The sequence below is a fragment of the Chelonoidis abingdonii genome, chromosome 11 (assembly GCF_003597395.2).
Source record: "Chelonoidis abingdonii isolate Lonesome George chromosome 11, CheloAbing_2.0, whole genome shotgun sequence".
NCBI lineage: Eukaryota > Metazoa > Chordata > Testudines > Testudinidae > Chelonoidis > Chelonoidis abingdonii.
The window spans coordinates 52,489,927-52,502,859 of record NC_133779.1 but is presented as its reverse complement, the minus strand read 5'-3'; the positions used below and the strand labels follow the sequence as shown (position 1 = coordinate 52,502,859).

The following is a 12,933-nucleotide window of genomic DNA, read 5'->3' as shown; positions in this document are numbered from 1 at the left end:
AGGACTCACCCCACTGAGCGAGCCGGCAGGGCTGGAGGGGGGCTGTGGTACCTGTTGGACTGGGTGGTGAACACCCCGAAGATGGCGGGGCGCCCGTTGACCTGGAAGACGTCGGTGACAGCCTGAAGCACGTCGAAGTAGAAGAAGGCATCTCCGGGCACGGAGCAGTTGAGCCGGGCCTTGAGGAAGGAGGTCCAGTACTTCTCCAGCACACGGGGAGAACCTCCCATGTCGTTCTTACACACCCGGCCCACGCGCGAGAAGATCACCTGCCGGGACAGGGCGCTGGTTATGGGGAGGGACTGGCCGGCCCTGCCAGGGGCGCTAACTCTCAGCTCCAGCCAGGCTGAGGTGCCCTGCGGCAGGCCCAGCCTTTGGGCTGAGTGGTTACGCTGCCTTGGATTAGGACGCTGGGGGGTGTTTTCTTCCTGCTGTGGGGCTCAACTGAAGCACGACCTGGCCAGAGGCCACAGCGATGGGCACACAGCAGGCTCCAAGCCTAAGGGGCGGACTGTTCAAAGCTGCTCAGTACCCAGCAACTCCCACTGAGAATCCCCCCATGGAGAGCAAGGGGACAGGGCTTTAGAAAGTGGCTTAAAGGGTTCAGGGATCCCCTCAGCTTCCCTGTCTATGGGATTTAGATGCCCAGATACCTTCAACCCCATTGCAAAGCCCAGGCTGGGAGGTGCTGGGCACGGGCCCCATTGGCTGTCAGGCTGTTACCATGTCCGGGGACTGGGGTATTGCCACACTGGGCTGTGGGTGACCCAGAGGGCATTGTGCCCCCAACTGCCAGCATGCCAACCCCCACCTGCCATGGTTGCATCCCATCCCTTGGGCCTGGCCACGCTGAGTCCCCTCGGCCCTGCCCAGCACTCACCCTGCCCAGCGTGGTGTATTCCATGGAGATCTCCCGGAAGAAGAAGTAGACGTAATTCCCGTACTCCAGAGCGTGGAGGAAGTGGGGCTCTGCAGGGAGGGGCAGAAACAGGGGGTGAAGCCATTATGATACATGTGTTCGTCTCAGGCACTAGCCGCAGAAGGAGCGCGAAGCACTTTGCAGATATTAATTCAGGCTGCCTCGGAGCCCTGCCCCCCCCCGAGGGCTGGGTCACTGTTATCCCCACTACACATGGGGGGAAACTGAGGCAAAGGGTGGGGAAGGGGCTTGCCAGAGCTAGTAGCAGAGCCAGGGATAGAATCCAGAAGTCCAGTCTCACCTGCTCTAACCATTAGACCTCACTCCCCTCCCAGAGCTGGGAACAGAACCCAGGAGTCCTGGCACTCAGCCCTCTGCTTTAACCACTAATCTATGCTCCCTGCTAGCGCTAAGGATCCTGCTAGTTCCCTTGATATGAGTCATTTGCTTCTCTGGGACGGCTCCAAGCGAATCCTGGCCTGGGGGCAAGGCTCCTGAATGCGACCTATTCCTGCTGCTCCCTCGCCCCCTCACCAGCCGGGGCTTACCCACGGCTTCTGGCCCCTCACCTCGCAGCCATTTGGAGTCATACTTGACGGTGCGGAGCACAGGGCTCCTCTCGCCCAGGCTGCGGTAAATCACCGCGTCGCTGGCCTGGAAGTCTGCCACGGTGGCTGAGTACAGGTTCCCGTCTGGGAGGGGGGAGGAAGAACGAGAGAGAGAGGGAGGGAAGGAGAGAAAAGTGGAGATTAGATACATAGATAAATAAAGAGAGGGAGTGTATGGGGATAGATAGATAGATAGATGGGGTGTATGGGGATAGATAGATAGAGGGGGTGTCTGGGGACAGATAGATAGATGGGGTGTATGGGAATAGATAGATAGATAGAGGGGGTGTCTGGGGACAGATAGATAGATGGGGTGTATGGGGACAGACAGATAGATAGATAGAGAGAGGTGTATGGGGATAGATAGATAGAGGGGGTGTATGGCGATAGATAGATAGATGGGTGTGTATGGGGATAGACAGACAGACAGACAGAGGGGGTGTCTGGGAATGGGACAGACACATTTAGGGTGACCAGACAGCAAATGTGAAAAATCAGGACAAGGGGTAGGGGTAATAGGAGCCTATATAAGAAAAAGACCCAAAAATCGGGACTGTCCCTATAAAATCAGGACGTCTGGTCACCCCAGACACATTCGATAGCTAGACATGTAGGAAGGAAGGAAGGAAACATGAGGATGGAGCTCAGGGAGCTGTCTAGTGTGATGCAGATGGGTTTGTCCGGGGGTGCCCCACACGTGCCCCGTAGCGCCCAGTCCTGGTAACCTCGGGGCAAGGACTGAGCTGATCACCATCAAGGATTTATCCCTGGTGAACTGAGCCAACAGGCAGCTTCTGCCCCTCTCAGTGGGACGCTGCAGGCTGGCCCCTGGGGGGAGTTGTTCCATGGGCTTTGTGCGCGAACACTCCCATGTGTCAATGCACACGTGTCAAAGATGGGTCCCAGCCCCTGCCCCGCAGACCCAGCGCTCCCCGGTGTCAGAATGAAAACTCCCGTGTGGGTCAGAGTTGTGTGTAAACTCCCTCCTGGAGCCTCAGAATGACCCTCAGGTCTGGACATCCTGGGTGGAGAACAGGGGTCTGAACCCCAAAGAATAAGCAATTGACTCAGCTGATGGTGCACAATGTGACAGGACTAAGATGCTCACTGACATTATGCTTTAAAGTCTGTGACCAAACAAAGGGAGAAGCGGCTTGTCCCCCAGGCAGGCTGGCGTGTCATGACTGGCTGCACAGTGTGACCACTTGCCTGTGCAATTGCGTATTCTATGGGGATCAGACCCCCTGTTCTCCCCATGGGGTGTCTGGACCCTGAGCGTCACCCCCCAATCCCAGCACAGCATCTGGAGGTTGGCTGCCCCCCTCAGCCTGTGTCCCACCACCCGCCGAGGACCCGGCAGCATACCTGCAAAGAGGGCAACGTTGGTCTGCTTGGCATCGAAGGGGCAGCGGGCCTGTCCATTCAGCTCCTCCCCTTCCTGCTCCAGGCTGCTGATCTGGGAACCAAGGGCCGAGGTGAACTCATGGGCCACACAGATACCACCCCAGGGCCCTACAGAACAGCACGTCGCAGCGATGCATGGGGCCTCGTCAAAGGTGGGCTGGGCTGGGCTGACTCACACAGATCCTGGATGGCCTGAGTGCAGCCCACGGAGCTGATGGCCACCCCATTACCTTTGATAGGGAGACACGGCCGATGGGGCTTCCTGCTCTCAGCATGCACTGCCCCACCCTGACCCTGGGGGAATCGGACAAGGTGCGCTCATACCTGGCCTGGGGGAGACTCCAGTCTGTGGGACCCACTCACTCCTTGGCCTCTCTGCTGAAGCTGCCCACAAGGGGGTGGTTTCTGAGTCCTGGACACCTGGGCTGAGCCCTAGCAAACTCATTTCACTTGGGGATCACCCAACAGCCACTTGCCGGCCCGGCCTTTGAGCCCTGAGCCTGGATTGGAACCTAAGAGCCCTGCAGCATGATTATTGGAAGTTCACTGGAGCCTAACCAGATTTGCCCAGACACGTAGGCTACCAGGAACAGCCCTGAGCGTGTGCAGGGTGCTGAGTGAGAGAGGGATCCAGCCAGCAATGAGCGTCCATCCACCTCCCAAGCCCCACCACCTCAGCCCCCACCTGAGCTCAGCGGGGATTGGGTTTGGTCCCCGTGGGGCTCTGTGATGCTGCAGACCGGCCAGTGCGGGGGACGGGTGGGTGGTGCCCTCACCTTGTAAGTCCGGCACACGGGATTAAAGGAGTTCGTCCCACAGGCGAAGAGGCTCTGATCATTCTTGGGCACCAGCACCTTGATGTAGTTATAGCATTCGTCCTGCGGAGGGTTAGCCATGATCCAAATGAAAGGGGATTGGGGAAGAGATGAGGGACCTGGCATTGTAGGGGGGGCATGGCTTTCCCTAGCACTGGGAAGGGGGGGGTCTGAGGGATGGGGGTGGGCTCCCTGGTATAGGGGAAGTGCAATCAGGTGGCATGGAGGGGCAAAGAAGGGGGCATGGTCAGCTGGCTCTGATGGGGGTGAGGAGTGAGTCACCTGGGGTAGCGCGGGTGTGTAGATCACCCGGCACCAGAACGTGGGTTAATGATGAAGAAAGGAGACAGGAACCAGGAGATGTCACATTTCCCTAGCCCCTTCCAGCCTGGAGGATCTCAAAATGTTTTGGAAGCTTGTGCCTAGAGCACCACTGGAATCCAGCCACCTCTGGGGTGGAGGGCAACATCTGACAGGCACATGGGGTATGGCACAACCCTGCGGAGTGGGGCCCCAAGCCAACCCTCCCGACCGTTGATGCTGTAGATGTCATGGGCTTTGGACTGGGTCCTTAGAGCACATCTCCCAGGAAGGGGGGATGAATCTCCCAAGGCACCCAGAGCTGCTCCCTGCTATAGGAGCTCAGAGACCCACGGGGAATGGGCGACAGGGGATGGATCACTTGATGATCACCTGTTCTGCTCATTCCCTCTGGGGTACCAGGCACTGGTCACTGACAGCAGACAGGATACAGGGCTAGATGGACCCTTGGTCTGAGCCTGTAGGGCCATTCTTATGATCTCATGGGGGAGAGAGAGGCTCCAGGACTTGCACAGGGGCATTTCCAGACTCCAGCTCTCCCCTCTCCCTGGGGTGGCTGAGAAGTGAACATTTGTACAGGAACATCTGGCGGCAGAGCCACATTTCTTACCCGCAGCTTCCCACGCATGGCGCAGTTCTTCATGTCCTGGGTCTTCCAGGTGAGATGCTAGAGAAGGGGTGGCAGAGGCAAAGGAAGGGGGTTAGGAGGGGCACAGAGGTGTTCTGGGGGGAGCATGGGACCCCGCAGGCATCTGGCTAAGGAAGGGAAGGGCAGGACGGCAGTGGAGGTCACAGGATGCTCTGTGGACAGCCCCAGAACAACAGATTTTAACTCTTGGGGAGGGATAGCTGGGGTTTGAGCATAACTGGGGGAGCATTGGCCTGCTAAACCCAGGGTTGTGAGTTCAATCCTTGAGGGGGTCATTTAGGGAACTGGGGTAAAAATCTGACTAGGGATTGGTCCTGCTTTGAGCAGGGGGTTGGACTAGATACCTCCTGAGGTCCCTTCCAACCCTGATCTTCTATGATTCTTGAGTAGCGTGAGCCAAGAATGCCCAGGCCACTGTTCTAACCCCTCAACCCAGAGATGAAAAAAAACCCAGGAGTCCTGTTCCCAGCCCCATGCTCTAAGCACTGCACTCCATTCTGACATGAGGGAAGATTGCCAAACAGTCCCACCCCAGTACCATTGCCGCGAGTCCCCTTCCTCCTTACCCTGTCGGGATAGAACTCCTCTGGGGTCTTGCTGAGGTCAAAGGCGTAAACGTGGTCCCTGTGGAGAGAGAGAGCAGGGAACATTATAATCTCCCGAGCACGGGAGGAGGCAAAAGGATCGCGGCTGAGGACAGGGTGTGTGTGATGGTGTATATGAGTGTGCTGTGGTCATGTGCGAGGTGTGTGAGCAGGCTCTGATTGTTTGAGGGGACCCTGTACGGGATGGGACCATGCTGTGTGTGTGAGGCCATGTGCACCATGCGGGAGGGGATCCACGCACTGTGGCTGAGTGAAGGGCGTGTGCACACTGTGCTTGTGCGAGAGGCATGGGGGGGTCTGTTCTGTGGCTGGGGGTGTGTGGAACAGGGTGTGCTCACACTGGTTGTGCAAGGGCCGGGGCAGGTTTGTGCTGTAGTTGTGATGATGTGGGAGGGGGTGTGCTCACTCCAGCTGAGCGAGGGGGTGAGCCCACAGCTGATCATGGGGCGTGCACACACAGCTGATTTAGGGGCATAGACACAGCTGAGTGAGGGGTATATGTACACACAACTGATCGACAGGCGTGCACACGGCTGATCAAGGGGTGTGCACACACAGCTGGGCGAAGGGTGTGCACACTGGCATCTGGGCAAGGGGTGTAGGGCCCCCGCATTGCACGTGGGGTGCCCTGGCACGATGCTCCCTGGGGGCTATCTCTCTCCTCACTCACCGCGCGGCGATGAAGAGCGTCTGGTTGAGCCGCAGCATCCTCTGGAAGTCCAGGCCGAGCTGGGCCGTGTCATTGTCGCCGGCGAGGCCTCGGAAGCAGGGGTACGTGGATGTCGCTGGTGGCAGAGAATAGGGCGGCCATTATACGCTTCCACCTCCCCCAGCATGGGGTCCCCCCCGCACGATGGCCACCAGTGACATCCCAGCACAGCAGCTGAGGAGAACCCCATAGTGTCCTTCACACATCACCCCCCACACCCCACTTATAGACCCTGTTCCATTCCCAGGGGTTCATTCCAGACTTGGGGAGACACCCCAGCCCAGGCAGGGGCCATCCCATTTGCTCTCCCTCTGACGGGGAGGGGGGGACTTCTCGTGGTCCTGGCAGCAGGCCATGTGGTCTAGCAGCCATGGCCAAGGCCACTATGTGGCTCGCCCAGCGTCCTGTCCTGCAGGCACCTGCCTCGGGAGACACGAGCGTGGCAGGTCTCAGCCCAGGCCCGTGGCTCGACAGCTGTGGGCTCCCTGCTCCGGGGGGCAGCGTGGAGGGCGCAACCAGGCTAGCTTACTTGGCAGGCCCACGGTGCTGAGGGGAGCGAGGTCCTTGGGGAAGGAGAGCGCAGATGGCAGCAGGCATCGGCTCAGCAGGAGGAGCAGAGTGGCCGCAGCAGGGCAGAAGGGGGGCATCCTCGTGGCCTTCCCAGCCGGAGAGCAGAGCGGAACCAGCTGGGCCTTACAACTGGACCATCGCTCGTTCGCCCATCGGCAGGCCCTGCGGAGACGGGGGTGGGGGGGCTGTCACTGTCACATCAACCTTGGAGCCCACGCTGCTGGCTCTATGCAGCTCCTCCTCCTCCTCTCCAGAACATGGAGGCGCCCCCCCGCCGCCCCGTGCCTCACAAGCTCTCGTTCCACCCGAGCCAGGGTAGGGTGAACAAAGGGGCTGTGCCAACGGAGTTGGGGCCGGGGGAGCTTCCCACACGCTCTGGCTCCCTGTCGATGTGCTCCAGCCCTGCCTTCCGGGCACCCCCTCTTCTTGAGCTAGCGCCCCCCTCAGGTTGCCTCTGGTTGATGCCTTGTGGGGCATGGCACAGGAAGGACGGAGGTTAATCCGTCCTAATCAGGGACAGGGCTCTGAAAGGAGGGTGCTGTGCAGACAGAGAGGCCTGGGGTGCAGGGCAGCTAACACTGGGTCAGTCCAACCGGGCACAGTGGGGAGAGAACGGGACACACACGGGTGCCGTGAGTCAGGCTGGGCTGGCTCTAGAGAAGCCGGTAAGGCCAAATGGAAGCAAGATGGTTAATCCGCGCCCACAACCTCCGCGCCCCCCCCCCCCACCACACAACAAAAAATTAATTTAAGAGTCTATTGGTAACAGCAGAGTCAAAGGACCAATCAGAGGGAAAGGCAGATACAGGCAATTCACCAGCATTGACTCACTAAAGCCCACAGCATCCCTGTGAAGGCATCACCACTTCATTATACAAATGAGGAAACTGAGGCAGGCGGGAGGGTGACTGCCCCAGGTCATACATCCGGTCAGCTGCAAATCTTGGGAAAGAACCCTTAACCACTACATCACATTCCCCTTCCCTAGATCCCAGAAGCCCTGACTCCTACGTCCTTGCTCTAACCATTGGATTACACTCCCCTGCCAGAGCTGAAGAGAGAAGCCAGAAGTCCTGATTCCCAGACCCTCCTGCTTTGCCCCTAGACCCTGCTGCCCTCCCAGGACTGCAAACAGAACCCAGGAGGCCAGATGCCCAGATCTTGTAGTCTGATTCTTATTTACATTAAGAAGTCATTGTGCCCCCTGGCAGCCTAATGGGTCCATAAAAGGAGCATCAGCTTAATTTACCCCTGTTTTAAGGCCTTTTCATTTTGCCCTGGCTTTCCCAGCCCACCCACCGCCCCGCTCTAACCACTAGACACCATGCCCAATGCCAAGGGGCCCTACAAGCAGCCACATGGGATGGGGGGATGCTGAGGACTGCTGAAAACTCAGGCCTGTTCCAGCAGGAGCACAGAAAACCCTGCCCACGGTGCACCCGCTCTCAGAATACCCGGTCGATGCGGGTGCTCTGGGAGCGCGGGCTCCATCCCAGCGGGGATGGGGAGGCGCGTGAACACCTCCCCCACCCAGCCTCCACTTTGTCCTGCGGGCTGGAGCTCTTCCCAGGCCAGGTTATAAACAGGGTACCAGACCCTCACCCGCCCCTCCCCTGCATATGGGGCTTGCAAGCACTAGGGAGCAGCAGCTGGAGCAAGGGGTCAAGTTACAATGGGAGCTGCAGCCTCAGATCTGGGTTGAGGGGGGAGGAAGGGAGCAATCAGAGAGGGATGAACACGGGGGCGGGGGAGAAGCAACCCCATTTCTTCCCCTACCCCGATGCCAGAGGACCCACACCTCTTCCCCAATCATGGCTAACCCCCCACATCAAGGTGCTGCTGCATGAAGTAGTAACAACAACCCAAACACATGGTTTCTGCCTTCAGCACTCCCACTGAAAACCTGCTCCAGCACCACTGAAACCTGGGCGTGTGTAAGGCGCCTGTGTGTGTGAGTGTATCCCTGTGTGTGTGAACGTATGTGTAAGCGGTGCGTGCTATGTAGACCACTGCGTGTGTGTGTAATGGTTGTGTATGTGTATACCAGTGAGTGTGTATACCTGTGTGTGAGCAGGTGTGGGAGACGTGTAAGGGGTGTGCGCGTATAACTGTGTGTGTGAGGTGTAAAAAGTGTGTGTGTGTTTATGTTTATATGTTGTGTGTACAGGCTGTGTGTGAGGGCTGTGGGGGATGTATAAGGTGTATAGGTGTCTATGTAAACCTGTGTGTGTAAAGATTGTATGTGTATACCTGTGAGCGGATGTGTAAGAGGTGTATGTGAGTCTATGTATAAGTGTGTGTGTACAGGCTGTGTGCGAGGGGTGTATAAGGGGAGTTGTAAAAGCTGTGTGTGTGAAGGGGTGTTGGAGTGTATAAGAGCTGTGTGGGAGTGGAAAAGGGGATGTATGGGCTGCGTGTGAGGAGGTATACAAGGACTGTGTGTGTGCAGGGTGTAGGAGTGTAAAAGGGCTGTGTGTGAGGGGATGTGAAGGTGTACATGGACTTTGTGTGCGAGGGGATTTGAGGATGTATAAGGAGTGTGTGAGAGAGGGGGTGTGGGAGTGTACAAGGGGGTGTATGGACTGGGGGGTGTACAAGGACTGTGTGTGCAGGGTATGGGGGTGTAAAAGGGGTGTGTGTGAGGTGGTGCGGGAGTGTATAAGGACTGTGTGTCAGAGGGGGTGTGGGAGTGTATAAGGGGGTGTATGGGTTGTGGGGGGGGTGTACATGGACTGTGTGTGTGTGCAGGGCATGGGGGTGTAAAAGGGGTGTGTGTGAGGTGGTGTGGGAGTGTATAAGGACTGTGTGTCAGAGGGGGTGTGGGAGTGTATAAGGGGGTGTATGGGCTGTGGGGGGGGTGTACATGGACTGTGTGTGTGTGCAGGGCATGGGGGTGTAAAAGGGGTGTGTGTGAGGTGGTGTGGGAGTGTATAAGGACTGTGTGTCAGAGGGGGTGTGGGAGTGTATAAGGGGTAGGGGCTGTGGGGGGGGTGTACAAGGACTGTGTGTGTGCAGGGTGTGGGGGTGTAAAAGGGGGGTGTACGGCCTGTGGGGGCGGGTGTACAAAGACTGTGTGAGGAGTATGAGGGTGTAAAAGGAGGGTGTGTGAGGGGATGTGAGAGTGTTTAAGGATTGTTTGTCAGAGGGGGTGTGGGAGTGTATAAGGGGGTGTATGGGCTGTGGGGGGGGTGTACATGGACTGTGTGTGTGTGCAGGGCGTGGGGGTGTTAAAGGGGGATGTATGGCCTGTGGGGGCGGGTGTACAAGGACTGTGTGTGTGAGGAGCATGCGGGTGTAAAAGCGGCGTGTGTACAAGGGGTGTGTGTGAGAGGTGTGGTGGAGCCTCTCCCCATCTACACACCCCAGGAGAGCCACACTCTGAGCTGCCAATTAGCAGGCTCTGCCCACAGGGCCTCCCCTGGGGTGCAGCGGGCAACCAGTGCCCCGGAGCAGAGGCAGGTGATGGCGTCAGTGCCGTGTGGCGCTGACGGGCGCTGACGCATGTTGGCTCTTGCGGGAGCCTCATAAAATCTCTCCGGTAATTCCAGGACGGAGCCCGAGACGATTCCCCACCCTCCAGAGTTCCCACGCAGGCAGGATGTGGGCTCTCCGCTCCCCCCTCCCCCGGAGGGCTCCCCAGACCACAGGCAAGGGGGGTAGAAACTAGCCAACTAGGGGGGGACGTGGGGGTGCTACTGCAAAGGCCAGCTCAGCAGCAGTTTGGAGCAGAGCCCCAGACAGACGGACAGACACACGTTTTAAAAGGAAAAACGTGACAACAAACTCTTTATCGGAGGAGTGTTTCCAGCTCCACCCCCCTGCTCTGACCACTAGACCCAACTCCCCTCCCAGAGCTCCATCCCAGCATTGAAAATAGAACCCAGGAGTCCTGATTCCCAGTCCCCTCCCCCCTGCTCACACCATGAGAAACCACTCCCGTCCTAGAGCCGGACGAACCCAGGAGTCCTGGCTGCCAGTCACCTGCCCTAACCACTGCTTCATGCCACCTGCTATCTCGGCGCTGTGCCCCTTTCCCCTTGGGTTGTGGGAGGAGTCAGAGACCTGCCCCAGGAAGGGGAAATAGCCACCAAAGCCCAATTAATGCCCAACATGATGACAATTACAGGGAGGCTCGTGGGGTGGGCTGCGGGGTGACCCCATTCCAGGGCAGTTTTCCAGCCGGGAGCCACGTGCCAGGCTTTAGAAATAACCTGGTGCGGTCAGGCCGGGGTGGTGAGCTGTGACTAGCCAGGGATGGGAGTTTGTGCTGCCAGATTTATAGGGAGCGGAGGGGCTGGGGTCCCGGTTCGGGGCAGTGGGGGTTAGCCACGCGGGAGGGGAGACAGCACTGGGGAAGGAAGAAGAGAAAAGAGGAGCAAAGGAGGTGCTAGGGACAGAGAGATGGAGGGAGGCTGGGCTGAGTGTGAGGGAGAGGAGGGGGGAGGGGTGTGAGTATGGAAATGACTGGGAATGAGAGTGTGTGTGGGTGTGTGTCAGTGAACGTGGGAACAGGAGTGTGTGTGTATCCAGGAAGGATGAGGCTGTGTGTGTGTGAAGTCTGATAGGGGCAGTGCATAGTGTGTGTGTGTGTGTGTGTGCAGCTGCGGGGGCAATGCATGGTGTGTGTATGTGTGTGTATGTATCCAGGAAGGATGAGGCTGTGTGCGTGTGTGTGTAGTCAGGCAGGGGCAATGCATAGTGTGTGTGTGTGTCTGCAGCTGTGGGGGCAATGCACGGTGTGTGTATCCAGGCAGCGGGATTCATGGCATGTGAGGGCTGTAGCTGGGCTGGGACAATACATGGAGGGGATTACTGGTGGGGGTGGGGTGATGCATGGGGTGTGTGTGTGTATCCAGGAAGGATGAGGCACGGTGTGTGTGTGTGTAGTCAGGCAGGGGTGATGCATAGTGTGTGTCTGCAGCTGTGGGGGCAATGCATGGTTTGTGTGTGCGCACGTGTGTTTAGGCAGCGGGATGCACGGCATGTGGAGGTGTAGCTCGGTAGGGACTAGGGTGACCAGGATGTCCCAATTTTACAGGGACAGCCCCGATTTTTGGGTCTTTTTGTTATATAGGCTCCTATTACCAGCTACCCCATCCTGATTTTTCACATGTGCTGTCTGATCACCCTAGCAGGGACAATGCATGGAGGGGATTACTGATGCACGGTGTGCGTGTGTGGGTGTGTCCAGGAAGGATGAGGCTGTGTGTGTGTGTGTGTGTGTGTGTGTAAAGTCAGGCAGGGGCAATGCATAGTGTGTGTCTGCAGCTGCGGGGGCAATGCATGGTGTGTGTGTTTGTGTGTGTGTGTGTGTGTCCAGCTGTGGGGGAGGGATGAATGGAACACCATTTCAAGGACCCAGTCCCATAGCCACATACAAGCTCCAGCTCCGGGTCCTGGCGCTCCGGCCCTGTGCCCTCGGAGGCTGCTGGGGTGGCCAGGCTGGAGTGCCAGGTCCTGGCGTGGTGCTGGCCATGCTGATGGGCCGCCTGGGCTGTGGGCTCTCTGCAGTCCGACAGCAACACCCACTGAGTGGGGAGGGCTGGAGCCACTCACCTGCCTGGAGCCTGGTGCCTGGAGCAGAGCACCTGGGCTCCAACCCAAGGCTCCATCTCGCTGTGAATCCCAGTGCACCCCTGGGCACAGGCCCCATCCCGCCCCTGCCCTGCGAATCTGCCCCCACACAGAATGCACTAGCAGCTGAGCACCCCAGCACCCACCGCACCTGGGGGCCCGAGGTTTGGTCAGGGGTCAGCCCCCCACCCTCCTGTTGCTGTCACCTCCTGGATACAGGCAACATCTGTGGGAGTGCAGACAACAGCTGTCATTCCCATCACCTACATGCCCTGTCCATGTATCCATCCCCTTCATCACCTACACAACCCTCCATGTATCCCTCCATCCCCTACACACCCCTCCACGTATCCATCCATCCCTCCATCCCCTACACACCCCTCCATGTATCCATCCGTCCATCCATCCCTCCATCCCCTACACACTCCTCCATGTATCCATCCGTCCATCCCTCCATCCCCTACACACCCCTCCATGTATCCATCCGTCCATCCCTCCATCCCCTACACACCCCTCCATGTATCCATCCGTCCATCCATCCCTCCATCCCCTACACACTCCTCCATGTATCCATCCATCCATCCCTCCATCCCCTACACACCCCTCCATGTATCCATCCGTCCATCCATCCATCCATCCCCTACACACTCCTCCATGTATCCATCCATCCATCCCTCCATCCCCTACACACCCCTCCATGTATCCATCCATCCATCCCTCCATCCCCTACACACCCCTCCATGTATCCATCCATCCATC

At 58.2% G+C, this 12,933-nt stretch overlaps 1 protein-coding gene across 2 annotated transcripts in view; it reads right to left on the bottom strand.

Annotated features, from left to right (window-relative positions):
- The window catches only part of SEMA6C (semaphorin 6C), a 93,355-nt gene that overhangs the window by 27,036 nt on the left and 53,386 nt on the right, over nt 1-12,933 (bottom strand). For both annotated transcript variants that reach the window (XM_032781264.2, XM_032781265.2), the window contains exons 3-11: nt 6,560-6,762; nt 5,992-6,106; nt 5,283-5,340; nt 4,678-4,734; nt 3,708-3,809; nt 2,893-2,983; nt 1,489-1,611; nt 881-969; nt 52-269 (exon numbers count right to left, since the gene is read on the bottom strand). In XM_032781264.2, coding sequence (XP_032637155.1) covers nt 52-269; nt 881-969; nt 1,489-1,611; nt 2,893-2,983; nt 3,708-3,809; nt 4,678-4,734; nt 5,283-5,340; nt 5,992-6,106; nt 6,560-6,677 — 971 coding nt within the window. In that variant the 5' untranslated portion in view covers nt 6,678-6,762. The remainder of the gene's footprint in view (nt 1-51; nt 270-880; nt 970-1,488; nt 1,612-2,892; nt 2,984-3,707; nt 3,810-4,677; nt 4,735-5,282; nt 5,341-5,991; nt 6,107-6,559; nt 6,763-12,933) is intronic.